General features: G+C 41.4%; 1 protein-coding gene across 1 annotated transcript in view; it reads left to right on the top strand.

The window, feature by feature from the left end:
* Nucleotides 1–16,494, top strand: part of zranb3 (zinc finger, RAN-binding domain containing 3) — a 141,877-nt gene that overhangs the window by 36,215 nt on the left and 89,168 nt on the right. The window contains exons 6-8 of the mRNA XM_061715461.1: nt 2,105–2,190; nt 6,788–6,959; nt 15,675–15,809. Of these exons, the coding sequence (XP_061571445.1) occupies nt 2,105–2,190; nt 6,788–6,959; nt 15,675–15,809 (393 nt within the window). The remainder of the gene's footprint in view (nt 1–2,104; nt 2,191–6,787; nt 6,960–15,674; nt 15,810–16,494) is intronic.

The raw sequence follows: 16,494 nt of genomic DNA, 5'->3' as shown, positions 1-16,494 counted from the left end.
AATTTTTCTCCTACCTGGCCCTAATACTCTTCTGTACAAGAATACATTCATTCCAGATAGAGAAGACTCTAATTTGAGTTTACAACATATTTATTTTTCCACATTTCTCCCCATCTTTTTCTTTTACGACGACACATTGGGTTTTCTTTTCCACGTCTATGTAGGAAAGTGTATCCAAAGATGGTTCTTCTTCTTCTCCCAGCCCCAGAGAAGATCCCTGTATTTATCTATTTAACTTTAATACTTTGTTTTTATTTTGTAATCTACATTTTAGTCTCGTCTTTATTCCTCTACGATATTGCATTATATATTTAATCATCGTTCTCATCACATGACCAGCATTTTCGTTGCGTCTTGTCTCGTTTTCCTCAGGTGATAAAGGTTCGTTGGCGACGATATTTAGTCATAATTTTCGTTGACGAAAGCAGCTTTACCCTCCGCCCCTCCCTTATCAAGGCTCGTCTCCTCCATGGCCGCTTACTCTGATCACCAAACTATTTCAAAACTTAAATACACATCAAGGAGGAGAAAGTGTGTTACTTTGATGCATCCTGCGATGTATATTTATTACAATTACACAAGATTACCTTGATTCAATGAAGACTTGCATGATGAATAGTTGCAAATATGTTTTTGATGAAGTGTAATCTTTATGCTCTTAATTACATCTGATCAATATATTTTTCCCTCATTAGTCCTGCACATGCTCTGACCTGGATGATTGTTGATTAGTGAAACGGGGCGAAGGACGACAGGACCTTGATTAAACTCCAACTCAGTACAGTAATCACAGGTTCTGTGCAGCTCCTCGAAGAAAACCGCTTCGTGTCATTTCAAGCTGTCAGAAAAGTAGAAGTGAGAGTTCTGGGAACTAGAATGCGTTGCTTTCTCGACAGGCTTTTTTTTTTTTTTTTTTTTTTTTTTTGCACTTGTCAGAGCAGAAAATAGCACAAGTGAAGAAATTTGGTGAACGATGACTCAAATCCAAGTTTTCTAGGAAGTCGGGGAACAAAGCAGGATCACACAATATGAGGTTCATTAAACTATGTTTATGGCAGCATTTTAAGGTCTTTTCAATTAAAAGCCGCTTTTTTGTTTTCACACCCTTGCTCTTCCTCCAAACTTGTGGCCTCCAGCTCAAGAGGTCCATGCTTGCGGGCAGATAACGCGTTCTGCCTCAGCTGGAGGTCGTTTTTCTGCGCCCGGACTCACCGTAGTGCAGAAATCTCTGTTGCCGACGTCCCCGCTTCCTTCTGGGTTTGTTTATGTTGCTCCACAGCGTCCCGCTCCGGACCGTCAACGGTTAACTGGGACGGGCAGATCAACCACCACTAATTATACGCTGAAAATACCAGTTCTGCTGGGATTTTATTCATATGGTTGTTTCACAGGAATCCAAGAGCCAAAAGCAAAAATCCATAAGTTTCAGGAGTGTGCAGAAAAAAAAAACCTGAGTGCAGGGAGAAGGGTTTAAACCGCTAGTGAAAGAATACTTTTTGAGATTTTAAAGGAAAAATCTTTTTATTTGAAGAAGAAAATAGTGAGGAGTGTGAATACAATCTAGTATGCAGTATACATACTGCATACTAATCAGACATTGGTTTTGAATTTTAGTTTAACAGAAACATTTAAAAAATCTAACTCATAAACTGACCTGAATAAATTAGTTGGAACCTCTAGAAAATGATTTGACCATGGTGTTAAACGTAAGTAATAATAATTACATCACGGGTGTCTTTTAATCTTCCGTCAGTTTGACTGATTAAAGGATTAAAAGTGGTCCATTAAGTCCGCCACACTGGGCCGATGAGGCAGAACTGGAGCTTTTAGGCGAGTCGCATCAGCTGTATGTTCAAAAACGAAGCCTTGAAAGAAAAACCACTGTAGCTGATATGAAACACGGAGGAGCCTTGGTTATGTTCTGGAGATGTTTTGCTGCATCTGGATCAGGTTCTGTGCAGGTACAATTAAAATACCCTACATGCTACATTCATCTACCGTTAATAAGAGCTTTAAATACATATCTCCCGAAATTCACAGTCAAATGCCTCTGGCTTTGTATTTTTCTTTCTTAAAGTCCATTAATTTGTTTATTTCTCCACAGCTTTTCATGCAGGTTGATGCTCTCCATCCCAGGAGGTTCGGAACCTGGACAGACTACGCCAAGAAATACTGCAACGCCCATTACAGGTGACATTTTCCAAATGTCTTCATACTTTCTAACTGTTACAGTTTACAGTTATTATTTATTAAACCCTCCAGGCATTTCAAACCCTTCGAAAGTTATTTTTTTCCTTGAAAATAAGCCTTTCGTGCTTTAAAACGTCTTAGACTTGCAAGGCCAAGAGGAGGTTTTTTTAATTTAATCACATTTACTTCAGTAATACTTTATTATAATCACCTTTGAAGATAAATAATGCCATTGCGTTGTAAAGTATTGATGATAATGAGGAGAACAAATAAGCAAAAAGAAGAAATGGTAATTAAAAAGAGAGGTGGTGAAGGTTGTGGATGTGTACAGGTCTGTACCGTCTTACTGCAGCGATCCTGAACAAGCTCTCATGAGCAGCGTCGTCTCCGGCGCCGAGCCGGGCTTCTCCAGTCTTTGTTTGGATTCCTCAAGTTCCTGGCTCAGATGCTGCTACCCCAACAGATGGCTGCGAATAAAATCGCACCCCCCACCACAGATGTAAAGGAGATATAACACATTTCGTTCCAGACTTCCTGTAAGAGTACTTTCTTGTACTCAGACTCTGTTTTGCAAGTCAAGATAAGTCTTTTACCCAAGTGAGCGGCCAGATCTTGGTAGCCCTCCAATACCTTCGCCTCTTCTCTTCAGTTATCTTACAAGCATTGATGCCACTTCATTCTTTAGCCCCTTCGCTCTTCTCATGAAAGGGGAAAATCCTGGAAAAAAACTGGAAATGAAGTGTGGATAATCTGTTTCTTGATTTTAGGATTTCCATCCATACATCTCTCTTGGTTTATTATATTGTACTTACCATGTTTATAGTACATTTATTATTCGTTTTTTATTTTTCATACTTTATTTACTTTATAATTTATCTTATCATTCATTTAGTCTGAGTTCATGTTGTCCTGAACATAAGATAAGATTATCCTTTATTTCTCCCTCAATGGGGAAATTCACTTTGTGCAGCAGCAGTACACTCAACACACACATGCAGGGAAAGGGTAAAAAAGTAAAAAATATATAATTACAAAATATAAACAGTATATACATTGGAATGAAAAGTAAAAAGTAGTGCAGTACTAGAAAGAAAGAAAAACACGTATCCGAATTTGAGCTACTGTAACACCCGAATTTCCCCTCTGGGGATCAATAAAGGAATATCTTATCTTATCTTACATATGAGTATTCCTGGAGATGAAGGACTCTGAGGTGTCCAGGGTGGTGTTTTGTGATGCTGCTGTTCCACCACCCACCCAAACGCACGTTCAGCATCACAAACTTATATATATGTATGATGCCCAATCCCAACACACACCATCTCAAGCGGCTTCAACATTACAGATCAGCTCCAATTAGTCCAATGAACACAAAGCCAACAGATTGCATCCAAACTTTTCCTTGATAAAATCCCCCGGCTGACGACTGAGGGAGAAAAAACTCCCCTCACCAGGAAGAAACCTCCGACAGAACCAGGAAGCATCTGCCTCCACTGGTTTGGGGGTCAAAAGGACGAGAAAGAGGAGAGAAGAACAGTAGATCAGGAACAACATCAATAGTGTCCTTAATAGAGTTGGAGGAGAAGTGTGAGAGGTGCATCATGGGCCTATAGCAGCATAATTGAGGGGTGTGTCAGGGCAAGTTTTATAGAAAAATTAATGTTTTAAGCTCAGTGTTGGAGTTGTAAAGGGAGTCTGCTTCCAGCTGGTCCCAGAGGAGAAGAACCTGATACCTGAAGGTTCTACCTTCGATTATAGGAACCCTAGGAACCACAAGTAAACCTGCGGTCTGAGAGACGAGGGAAGCCTGGTCATTGAGAGTTTTATATGTGAAGAAGACGTGAGCCCTGATTCAGTCCCATCTGCACAGGTTCATGGACGGTCCTCTCGTCCCAGCTTCACATAGACATATCTGTGTGTTGTTATGATGTCAAGGCTATTAAACCAGACACAGGTGCACTTTTATCCGACTGGAGAAACATCTAGAGGATCAGAACTAGAGTGTCTTAACGAGGCAAGGCAAGTTTATTTGTATAGCACGATTCAACACAAGGTAATTCAAAGGTACATTAAGAGCGTCAAGACACAATTAAACAGTCAATAACAAATAAAATGATAAGCAAAGAGGTAAAACATACAAAGACCGAGTCAAATACAGTATTACAAAAGTAATCTGTGCCGATTTGTGCGGTGAATTAAACCAATTTGATAATTTTACACACAATGCCTGCATTCAGGGCTTATCCATAACTTTGCACGGTTTTCAAAAATCATAAGTATTTAATTTAAGAGTACGCTTAAATAACAGATAAAATGAAATAAAGTGATAATGAATGAGCCTGAGGACTTATTTTTTTAAATAAATTACTCAAATAGATGTTTTTGCTTTGTCATAATGAAGCATTTTGTCAAGACTTGGGTGTAAAATACTCCAGATGAAGTTATTTTAACATAGCTCTGCACCTTTGACCTCCACTTTTCTGGAGTGCTCTCTCTTCCAGGTAAAAGTGGCTCAGTTTTCTGGGTTCTAATTGTGTCTGCTGGGATCGGGCCGGCGGTACCTGCGACTGCAGCGCCGCGTCGAGCTGAGGGTTTGTTGACGGAGCCAGATCCCAGCTTAAGCCAAGCGTTAAATGCCAGCTGGCTGCCGGTTGCCGCCGCCGATCAGTTCCACGTGTGAACAGACACATCAAATGCATTGTTTTGGACGTCCATGAAAGTCAGCTGCTCGGTCGGGGACGGGACGGCCGCCATCACTTGACAGGACTTTGAAAACACGGCTGTGGCTTGGGAATGCCGTGCTGAGACTCCACCAGGCGGCACCGCTCGGCCCGTACTTCCCCTTTCATAAAAGTGAAGTTGCTGTGCTGCGGCAACATTTCTTAAGGAGAGGCCGGTCCAAAGTACAGTTTTAAAATAAGTGGTGGTTTTGGATCTTTAATCGGATAAAACCTTGAAGCACAAAAGTGTGGAACAACAGATTTTGGCGGCACAAAGTTTGTCCACACCTTCAGCCAACATGGCAGATAACCAGCCTTTGTGTGGAGGCCCAGTTTATTTCTAATAATCCATCTGGTTGATGAGTTTTTAAAAGTTCCTGGTGAACCTAATTAATGATGTAAAGTTATCTGAACATCCCCTGTATGAGCTAATAGACAAGTTAAAAACAAGGGGCGTGGTCACAACTATATATCAATATATTTCAAAAATGTCATATAAACCTTTAGCCCTACTGTAGATGCGATATGGAGAAGGGATCCAAATGACTGGGATCCAAATTTAACTGGAATGATGTATGGACCTATATAATATCATCTTCCAGGAACCCAGATCATCAGCTTATTCATTATCAATTTGTACATAGAACTTATTTAAAACCTTGCCAGGTTTACCATATGAAGATCCTGGTTAGCTCTTTATGTACATGATGTTCTCAGAATAAACCAGGAACCTTCATGCACATGGTCTGGGAATGCCAACCTGTTGCAAACTTCTGGCAACAGGTTGCAACTGCATTATCCTCGATAGCATTTCAGGATATTCCAGTAAACCCTCAAACGCCTATTTTAAATAATCTATCCACAATTAATGCTTCACTATGTCAAAAAACGAATCTTGCTTGCTGGCCTAACAGCAGCAAAAAAGATAATTGCAGTAAGATGGAAACCACCACACACGCTTAACATCTCCTATTTGGGAATATCTACTGTCCAAATCCATAATGCAAAACAACAAAATATTTTATTTTGGTTTATGGCAGCAGATCAAATGAAGGCCAAACTTGAAAGATGTTTTTAAAATTGATATAGACTACCTTGTTGCAGCTATCCTGTCCAGTTTTTGATATTATTATGTTTTGCCTTTGTTTTATTTTGTCCTTTTTTTGTTTGTTTGTTTTTTTTATTGTTGTATTATCTTTTTTTCTATTTTCCTTATTAAAGGAGCATGAGGCTCCTTTTAAGAAATGAGACTCTCTAGCGCCACCCTTCACCACGACGGCCGTCGGGGGTACTGCAGCCAACAGGGAAGCCGGCACGGGAGAACGGGGAGAAAGTGCATGCAGCGTCATGTGACGTCACATCCGCAGGACAGCGCGGGAAATTCGGCCTCCGAATTCCCGCACATTTTGCAGCACACAGCCTGTTCAAGGCAACGGAGAGATACACTAGAGGGCTCATTCTTTTTGGTTTGGAACGCTTCATCTGACATTATTACTAGAAAACTTAAAACGTATACGGATTTTTTTCATAAATCCTGCCTCAATCCTGCCTCAAGCTCCTTTAATTGTTTTCATCGAATGCTTAGGTCCGAGGGGTGGGTTTGGAAGGAGGTGAAAATATGTGTACAATGTTTGTTTGACATCATTATAGTTAAAAAAAAAAGAAAAAAAAAGAAATATAAATAAAAACATTTGATCACCAAAAAAAAAGTTCCCAGTGAGTGTTGGGATGAACTTGCCACCTTTAAATAAGCTAGTTGTCCTGCTTCAGCAGGGAACGGGATCCACCGGATGCTGCACAGCGGGAACTAATCCAGAGCCGCCGAGGGCCGGTCCGATGTCTGCTCATGTAAACTAACAGCGTCGGTTTCTTGGCAGGTACTTCGGCTCCCGCAGACAGTGGGACTGCCGCGGGGCGTCCAACCTGACGGAGCTGCACCAGCAGCTGAGCCAGGTCATGATCCGTCGCCTCAAAGCCGAGGTGCTCACCCAGCTGCCCCCGAAGGTCCGCCAGCGCATCCCCTTCGACCTGCCCAAAGACGCTGCAAAGGTACAGGAGGCAGCTTTGGTCACATCCACTGTACACACAAACCTGTGCTTCCACCTGCTCCGGGCCTCGTTTTACTGAAATACAACTGTACCAGGACAGAAAGAACCACAATTAGGCACAAATGACTAAAGTTGCTTTCGTCAACGAAGATTAAGACTAAATATTGTCGTCAACGAACCTTTATCACCTGAGGAAAATGAGACAAGACGAAAATGCAGGTGACGATAACGATAATTACATATATAATGCAATATTTTAGAGGAATAAAAATGAGACTAAAATGTAGATTACAAAATAAAAACTCTGCTAGAATGTGTCTTCATTTCTGTTGACCAAAATGAGACAATGTTCTAAGAAAGATCCTTAACATCCATTTTTTAAGTACGGTAGTTTCCTCTGGTTTAGTCTTTAAACCAGTTTAGTTCTTAGATCTTTGGATATACTTTCCTACATAGACGTGGAAAAGAAAACTGAATGTGTCGTCAAAAAAGAAAAAGATGGGGAGAAATGCGGAAAAATAAATATGTTGTAAACTCAAATTAGAGTCTTCTGTATCTGGAATTAATGTATTCTTGAGTCTATAAGGTAACAATAATATAATAATAAGATAAGCTTGTTTGAATTGTAAAATGGGTTTGGCTAAATACAATCTTTGACTAAAACTAGACTAAAATGGATAATTCTGACTAAAATAAGACTAAAATGCTCAGACTTTTAGTCGACTGAAACTTGACACGACTAAAAGGAGAATGAACGTGACTAAAACTAATAAAAACTAAAATGATAGCTTGACCCAAAGACTAGACTCAAACTAAAATTGAAACAGGCTGACAAAAACAACTCTACAACCTGCTTCATCTTTATGCTGGACCTCTTGAAGGGTATCTTAGCAACGGTTAATCCGATGTTATTATTCCAACTACCAGCGCTGACAGTCTGACCACCTATTCTGGTGTCATGTCAGACTCTCCTCGCCCACAGGGGACGAACTCCTCGTTTAAAAAGAAAAAAACAAACAAAAAACTGACATTTTCAGAAAAACACTTCCGTGGGAACCGGCGCCGGCAATTTAGGAAACGTTCCTCGAAGGAATTATTGGCTTCTTCCTACAATCTTCCCCCCACCTATTTGAAAGTTTATTCTCATCAATCAGATGTGTTCATATTATTGGATGCTCTCCTTAGGCTCAAATACTTCAGTAATCCTGCTTGTGTGAAGGATTCTAGATGATCAATCACATAATGGGAATGCTGGGAGTAGAAACTCCACCTGAGTTTGCATCAGATCAGTTTATCCTCATTAACACCCTCCCCCTCTGCCCATATATTCCTGTTAATTCCCATGGGAAGCTTCCAGCTTTGACGGGTCCTGGAATGTTGCGGCCATAACTCTGAGGGTTTCAGTCCCAGCGGGAGCCGCCGGCGCAGAAACACACACTCACTCACAAGGCTTTGTTATATTTTGTGTCACATCAGCAGGTGTGGAGAACCAGCGGCGGCGCTGCCTCGGCGTTAATTACACGCTGATCCGCCGCACCAGGGATGAAACGACAATCAGGAAGATGCCCCGAAAAGCAATGATGCAGGATTTCAGCCCGTAAATGTTAAGGGGCACTGCGGTTGAGAGCTCGACCCGGTCTGTGGTTCTGTACACCAGTGGACGTTAGGCCTGTGTGGAAAAAATAGATTTTCCGATTCTAAATCGATTCTCATATTAATTCCTAAAAATCGATTCGTATGTCTAAAGATCAATTTTTTTCATCATTGCATTACAACTTTTGGTATTTTTTTGTTTATGCCCAAAAAAGGAATGTTTTGTTGGACACTAGTGCCATGTTTTTGCCTTTTAAATTTGTTTAAAGGTATGAAAACATTAAAGTTTTCAGTTGTAATTGCATAAATATTCTATATTTCATTACTTTATATACTGTCTTGAGGTTACATTTGCATAAAATGCTAAAAACCAAATTCTCAAAAATTAAAAACCGAAATAGACCAAAAATCTAAAAATTTTAAACGGAATGTGGGAAAAAATAAAAGCGATTTCTTACGTCTCTGTTTGCTGCCCTGGATCTGTTTGATAATTCTGACCCACACGATGTTTCTGAAAGCAGTTCTATCAGCATTCTGGGAGCTGATTGGTCCTTACAGCATCATTAGCTGCCAATACTTGCTGTTGAATCTCAATATAAGTACTAACTAGTAATAACTAGTATTAATATGTTGCATAACTACACAGTCATATAATTCATGCAACAGCTCAAAAAACAGTTTTATAACACTAACCCAAATCAATATCGGACCGGATCGAATCAAATCTTGATAATCGATTCTGAATCTTAAGAATCGTAATCGAATTGATTTGTGACATTTGAATTGATCTCCAGCCCTAGTGGACGTCAGGTGGCAGGGCTCACTTTTTTTTTTTTGACAAATATTTTTATTGACTTTTTTAATTACACTACAAACACAAAAAACAGAACAAGGCACATTAATACGTACAAATAGGCACTTGAAGATATTCCAGATATTCCTCCGTGCAATTTTCACCAATAAAGGACAAGGACTCAAAACTAAGTTCGATGACACCACCCACGACTCTTTATGTCAAACCATTCAAAAGTTATGGCAGAAAGTAGGAACTATCAAATATGGACCAATCAGATGAAGGGGGGGCGCGCTTTTTGGCGTCTATCGTCACCACGGTAACGCTTTTGACTGAGAGAAGTAATGCCCATCGCCGCAGGATCGAGACGCACCTTTTGACGTATAACACACCTTGGTGCATGTTACGGTTCGGGCGAAGAAGCGACTGAAGAAATGGCATAAATTGCGCCAAAATTACACAATTAATTCAAAATGGCCAAGAGACTTTTTTTTAAGTTGCGACATGATACAGGTGTGTACCGATTTTCATGCATGTACGTCAAACCGTATTGTGGGGCTTGAGGCACAAAGTTTTCCAGGGGGCGCTGTTGAGCCATTAGGCCACGCCCATTAATGCAAACCATGAAATATCACATTTTTCGCCAGGCCTGGCTTGTGTGCAAAATTTGGTGACTTTTGGGGCATGTTTAGGGGGAAAAAAGGCCCTCATTTTGTCGGAAAAAGAAAAACAATTCCTACAGATACAATGGGGCCTTCGCACTGTAAGTGCTCGGGCCCTAAAAACCCCAAATAATATGATGTCATCAATTGCATTGAAGAAGATATGATTTCATCAATTCTATTGAAGAAGATATGATGTCATCAAGTTATGATGTCATCAATTCCATTGAAGAAGATATGATGTCATCAAGTTATGATGTCATCAATTCCATTGAAGAATATATGATGTCATCAAGTTATGATGTCATCAATTCCATTAACCATTCCATTCCATCAACATGCTTGTAACAGAGTTTATAAATAGAACTCCTTACTAGTTCTCATCATATCTTTTGACAATGCCACGCAGACGCAGACAGAGCTCTCGCCCCGTCCGCAGGCGCCGGAGAGTCCGTAGGACCCGCGTCGCCCGCAGACGCAGGAGAGCTGTCCGACGCAGACGCTGAAGGTCAATAGATGATTAGATAAGCTGTGTGTGTGTGTGTGTGTGTGTGTGTGTGTGTGTGTGTGTGTGTGTGTGTGTGTGTGTGTGTGTGTGTGTGTGTGTGTGTGTGTGTGTGTGTGTGTGTGTGTGTGTGTGTGTGTGTGTGTGTGTGTGTGTGTGTGTGTGTGTGTGTGTGTGTGTGTGTGTGTGTGTGTGTGTGAGCCAAACAACGAAAGTTATTCATGAAACTTTTTTTTCCTAAACATTTCGACTTTTTTCTCAAAATTGTAATTCAACATTTTTCTCGACATTTCGACTTTTTTCTCAAATTGCATAATGAAAAAAAATATTTTTATTTTTCTCCTTCCTGGCCCTAATACTCTTCCGTAAACAGTAGACTACATAGCTGGAATAAAATCCTCCCCCTCCAGAAATTGCATAAAAGAGCCCTAAATCTTCTCAAATGTGTTATATTTCCCTTTAAAGGGGACATATTATGGCATTTAATGTATATTTTAAACAGGCCTTGAATGTCTTAAAAACAATCTAAAGCTTGTTTTTTCTACATAAATCAGAAATTCAGCCTGTGGGCCCTGTCTCTAGTTTTACCGCTTCCAAAGCCTTTTTCTGTGCTTCATTTTAAGGGCGGTGGGGGCTATGATAGTGAGGCTCTGCGCTGATTGGCTGCTTGAATGACGTGTAGGAGGGGAGGAGAATAAGCCTCGCTCCGGCCAGAGCAGCCGGCTGCGTCATACACAAAACGTGTCCCATGCGAGAAGCTTCTGCGACAAAATCAATTCCATGGCTTTATTTTTTTTGTATTAGACTGTCTTACATGTAACTGGCTGTGAGTTTAACAGTTTCAGTGTGGACAGAGAGCGTCCGATGTCACGCAGCTGGACGTGATAGTCGGACGCTCTCATTCAGTTACACGGTGGAAACGGATCTTAAAGCCTGATTTACGGTTCTGCGTTAAATCGACGCGTACCCTACGCCGTAGGCTCTGCGTTAGTTTAACGCGGAACCATAAATCAGCCTTTAGTCACCTCGTCTTCACACAGGAAGATTTCTCATCATTTCTTATGTTACAAGACAGATGAATCATGTTAACTGTAAATAAATCACAACACTGAATTTTCACAAATGGCAACTTTATTGTTAAAAAAATAAAATATGAGTTGTATATAAATAACATTTATGTACTATTGCTGGCTCAAGGAAGGACCGTGCGTTTTCTGAAGGTGTCGTTGAACAGCTTCAGGTGCTTGGAAGATCTGAAACCAGACAGAAAAAATGTATTACTAATTTACCTAACGAGTGAGTGGCTCCGTTAGGGAACACTGGAGCCGGGCCGGTCCGTGAGCAGCTCCGGCAGCTCCGTATGCGGCGCCGGTGCTCCGGAGCTAAGCTAAATACTTAGCCCATTCAAAGATCATACAAATATAAATAACATAAAAAAAAAAGGAACTTACCGCTGACTTGTGTGCAGTTGCCGGGTCCGTGCTGTGGGAACTGATCCTTTTATGAGGGTAAATGTCGATGCAAAACCTCATTTTAACTGTCCCTCACTGTTGAAACCGGTGGAAAACAGTCACCGCTGCTGAACAATGGCGGAAGCTCCAGCCGGCGGAGAGAGCTGGTTGTGTATGGAGCCAAATCAAGGCCAGATGTTTTGCTAATTTGAAAATAAAATTTGAACCTGAAAATTCTTTTTTATGATATTAGTGACACATTTCTGTTTAAAAAGCTGTTTTAGACCGAACTTGACACCAATCGCAGTATAAAAGCAATAAACTATGCCAGACTGTACAGTTCCACAGCCACACTTTAAAGTTTGACATTTCCCACTTCCACATACTACCAAGTACGGTCTAAAACAGCTTTTTAAACAGAAATGTGTCACTAATATCAGTTTTTTCCACTGCCAATCACGTGAATATGGTGTATATACAGTGTTGAATTATACTTCTACTGATAACTTCTGCAACCTACGTTTCCTGAAGGCAACATGACTGAGTAACGTCCCCCGCCTTCTCTGTTCTGATGTCACTCATGATGCCACGCCCCTCTCAGTTGATGCCACGCCCCCCACGCCAGATCGGGGCCAAAAGTCTGAACCTGAAAAAAAAATTTGAAACTGAAAAAAAAAGAAGTGAAACTGAAAAAAAAAGACGTGAAACTGAAAAAAAAAAGATTTGAAACTGAAAAAAAGATTTGAAACTGAAATAAAAAGATTTGAAACTGAAAAAAAGATCTGATACTGAAAAAAAATAAAATTGAAACTGTAAAAAAGAATTTTCAGGTTAAAATTTTATTTTCAAATTAGCAAAACTTTTGGCCTTGATTTGGCTCCATAGTTGTGGCCGTGGTTTCAGCAGCGGAGGCCGACCTATGGAAATCTGCTCCCGTCGTGACTCACGACGGGAGCAGATTCTAATCGGCTCAAAAAAATCCCGTGACACTGGGGGACTCTGTCGGGCGGGGGTCACAGACTTTGCAGAAATTCATGGGATTTCATCTCTCCTCTGCTGGCAGGGTGAGGGGAGACCACTTTATATATGTTAAAACAAGAAAAAACGTGTTTTTCATAATAGGTCCCCTTTAACAGCATATGTAAGTTTCTCTAAAGCAAGGCATTGCAGTGATCCCTCAACCCAACTCTGCCTACTTGGTCCATGAACAGATTTCCATGACAGTGCAATTTTATGTTTAGCTTCTAGGAGACAAAATACCACCATCCTCTTCCTGCTATCGTTCAAAGTAGGGCTCACTTTTAGGAGGAGTTGACGCCAGGTCCGGTAGCTGGAACTGCCGTCCTCTTAGTGCCGGCTGGAAGGAAAACTGCTTCCACTTTCCACTTTCTGCTTTTATTATGCTCACAAAACTATGAGGCGTTTGTGCTGCGAGGCGAGTGGACAGGTGATGCGTCCTCGCAGTTAAATGAGCCGAGCTTAGAGATGGAGGTCTGAAGTGGCCGGTTACCTGCTTCCACAAGCAGGAGTGTGGGAACAATATCCAGCATAAAAGACTGTATGGGCTTTATTTTCCTCAACACCAACGCTGCTTTGAAGCAGAGTTTAGCCTGCTGATGGTATACGGTGAAAAGCAGGACCATTCAATCCTCCCGTCTCATTTTACTCCCTAATGACGGCTTTTATCTCCCACCAGCAGACACTTTTTATGCCCCTTCTGCCCTTTCCCTTTTCAGCCCTGGCCTTTTCCCGGCGTTAGCCGGCTGAATACCGCGAGGGCGGAGTGCTTAGCCAGTCATCAAGCGCCCTCTTTTTTTGTTAGATCATAAAGACTATCTTAATGATTAAATGTACAATTTTTATATTTTTATTTTCCATTGAGTGCCAGCGTTGGCGCGTGTTTACGTCTGGGGGAAGCACACGCGACGGAAGAGCAGCGTAGCGCCCTTCAGTGCGATGCTGTTTATTCTCTCAGCCGTCCTTGACTTTGAGGAGGTTTGAAGCCACTGAAATGGAAATTCTGTCACTAAACGGTGCAGTGCTTTCATGTCTCACCCACAATCTCCCGCCATTGTGGGAACCGAGAAACACGGTGGCGAGATGCAGGTGGGAACCCGCGTTCGCAGTACGTGCGTCTGCTCAGATTAACAAAGGTTCTGGTTTCATCGCCCATTTTATCACCCCCTCTCTTACCCCCCCTCCCCCTTTTTATGTATGTGCTTAATCAGGCATATCCCACCTCCACCTCCCCTCGACTCGCCATATGGTTCACAGTTTTGCATCATTTGATATGCAGCGCTTTAAAAACGTGTGCATTCCTGTTGGATTTTTACATATTATTTCACGTTGCCAGGTGTTCCAGCACCGTTCCAGAGTGAAAAGGTGCAGAAAAGTGGTTTTATAAAGTCAAAGGGGTTCGAGGTTCTTCAGGAGAACTTGCTGCGTGGGACTTTAGCTCGTGTAGAGAGCGTCCCGTGTAGGAGATCGATTCAAATGTCACGATCAATTCCGATTCTTAAGATTCAGAATCAACTATCAAGATTTGATTCAATCTGATTCGATATTGATTTGGGTTAGTGTTATCAAAACTGTTTTTTGAGCTGTTGCATGAATTATATGACTGTAGTTATGCAACATATTAATACTAGTATTATATTGAGATTCAACAGCAAGTATTGGCAGCTAATGATGCTGTAAGGACCAATCACCTCCCAGAATGCTGATAGAACTGCTTTCAGAAACTCCGGGGTCAGAATTATCAAACAGATCCAGAGCAGCAAACGGAGGACATATGAAATCGGTTTTATTTTTTCCCACATTCCATTTAAATTTTTTTTCATTTTTGGCCTATTTCGGTTTTTAATGTTTGAGAATTTGGTTTTTAGCATTTTATGCAAATGTAACCCCAAGACAGTATATAAAGTAATGAAAAATAGACAATTTATGCAATTATAACTGAAAACTTTAATGTTTTCATACATTTAAACATATTTAAAGGCAAACACATGGCACTAGTGTCCAACAAAACATTCCTTTTTTGGGCATAAACAAAAAAATACCAAAAGTTGTAATGCAATGATGAAAAAAATTGATCTTTAGACATACAAATCGATTTTTAGGAATTAATATGAGAATCGATTTAGAGTCGGAAAATCTATTTTTCTCAACACAGGCCTAGCCCCGTGAGCTCTGCTTCTCCAAGCGACTGGGTTAACCTAGATAGGATGAGGATGAAGTTTTTTCTGCATGTCTTGTTTGTGAGGAAGCATCTGCTGCTCGTCACCGGCAGCCCGTCCCCACTGCGATCTCCCCTCCTGCCTTAAATACTTCTCGGCAATCACCTTGAGAGCGCGCGAGGCGCCTTTGATTTATCGCGCCGGCCGGGCTGCTTCTCCATCTTCGACCCCGGCTTGTCACCGAGCGGCTATAATTGGGAGTCGCTCATGACCCACCTAACACGGCAGCCCAGTCGGAGGGGGAAGCATCCTTGGGAATTCTCCATCTCTCGCTCTGCTGGGTCTTCGTTTCTCTCTCTTTTTCTAGTCACCCTCTTTCTTTCTTCCTCTTCCAGGAAAAAAAACTAGGACACCCAGCAGCACTATTAATTGTTTTGCCCTTTATATCTCAATAACAGGCGAGAACACAAGACGGAGAGGGGTGGATGAGGAATTATGGGATGTAGCGTCACCGTCTCTGCTCTTCTCGCTCGCAGGAGGCGTCGGCCAGCTTCGCGGAGTGGGAGAGTCTGATGAAGGGCTTGGGATCAGGGGCTGTCACAACAGACAACCCCTTCACCGAGGTCATGGGCCTGGTTACTCGCATGTACAAGCAAACAGCCATCGCCAAGGTAATGGGGAGCTTCCTTTACCCAGCATGCATCACACAGTTGAACTAGTTCATACGTTAGAGCATATGTGCTCATTACCACCAACATACGAGGCTAATCTGGTTAATCATGACTCCACCCTACATATGCAACCTTGCTGAGATGTCTTACTCATGAGCCCAGTTTTAGTAAATCAGGTTTTATTATTCACAGGTGAGGTCGCTTGTTTTTAAGCTCTTCAGTAGGGCATGAATTTGGTTTCTGGATCACAAATAAGGGGAGATCTTGGTGTTCTGCTAAGAGTTTTAGGCTAATTTGGGTGGATGTTTTGGGTCATTATCTTGTGAGAAGCCAAAACCAGAAGGGCAACAGATTTCTTGGCATTATTCTTCAGAATATCAACTTAATCCTCTGTTTTTTTTTATTTTTGCCATGATCTGTTGCACCAGAGCAAAGTTCCTTATGCCTGACGCATTACACACCATCTCCACTCCCTCCCTGAACAAAAACGATGACAGCAAAAGCTGAGCTTCATCCCAGTCTTCCAGAAGTCAGTTCATCCTCAGTCGAAGGATTCTGGCTGGTGTCTAAATATTCAAATCTTACTGTCTCTACGATACCCAGGTTTGCTTTTATAAGGAGTGAGCTCAGATAAGTTTTGAGGGGAAAATCCCGCAGGGGTCAATTTTTTTTTTTTTTTGTCATT

This window comes from Cololabis saira, chromosome 24 (genome assembly GCF_033807715.1).
Source record: "Cololabis saira isolate AMF1-May2022 chromosome 24, fColSai1.1, whole genome shotgun sequence".
In the NCBI taxonomy this organism is placed as follows: domain Eukaryota; kingdom Metazoa; phylum Chordata; class Actinopteri; order Beloniformes; family Belonidae; genus Cololabis; species Cololabis saira.
The sequence above is the reverse complement of the archived record's forward strand: the minus strand, read 5'-3'. Positions and strand labels throughout refer to the sequence as shown.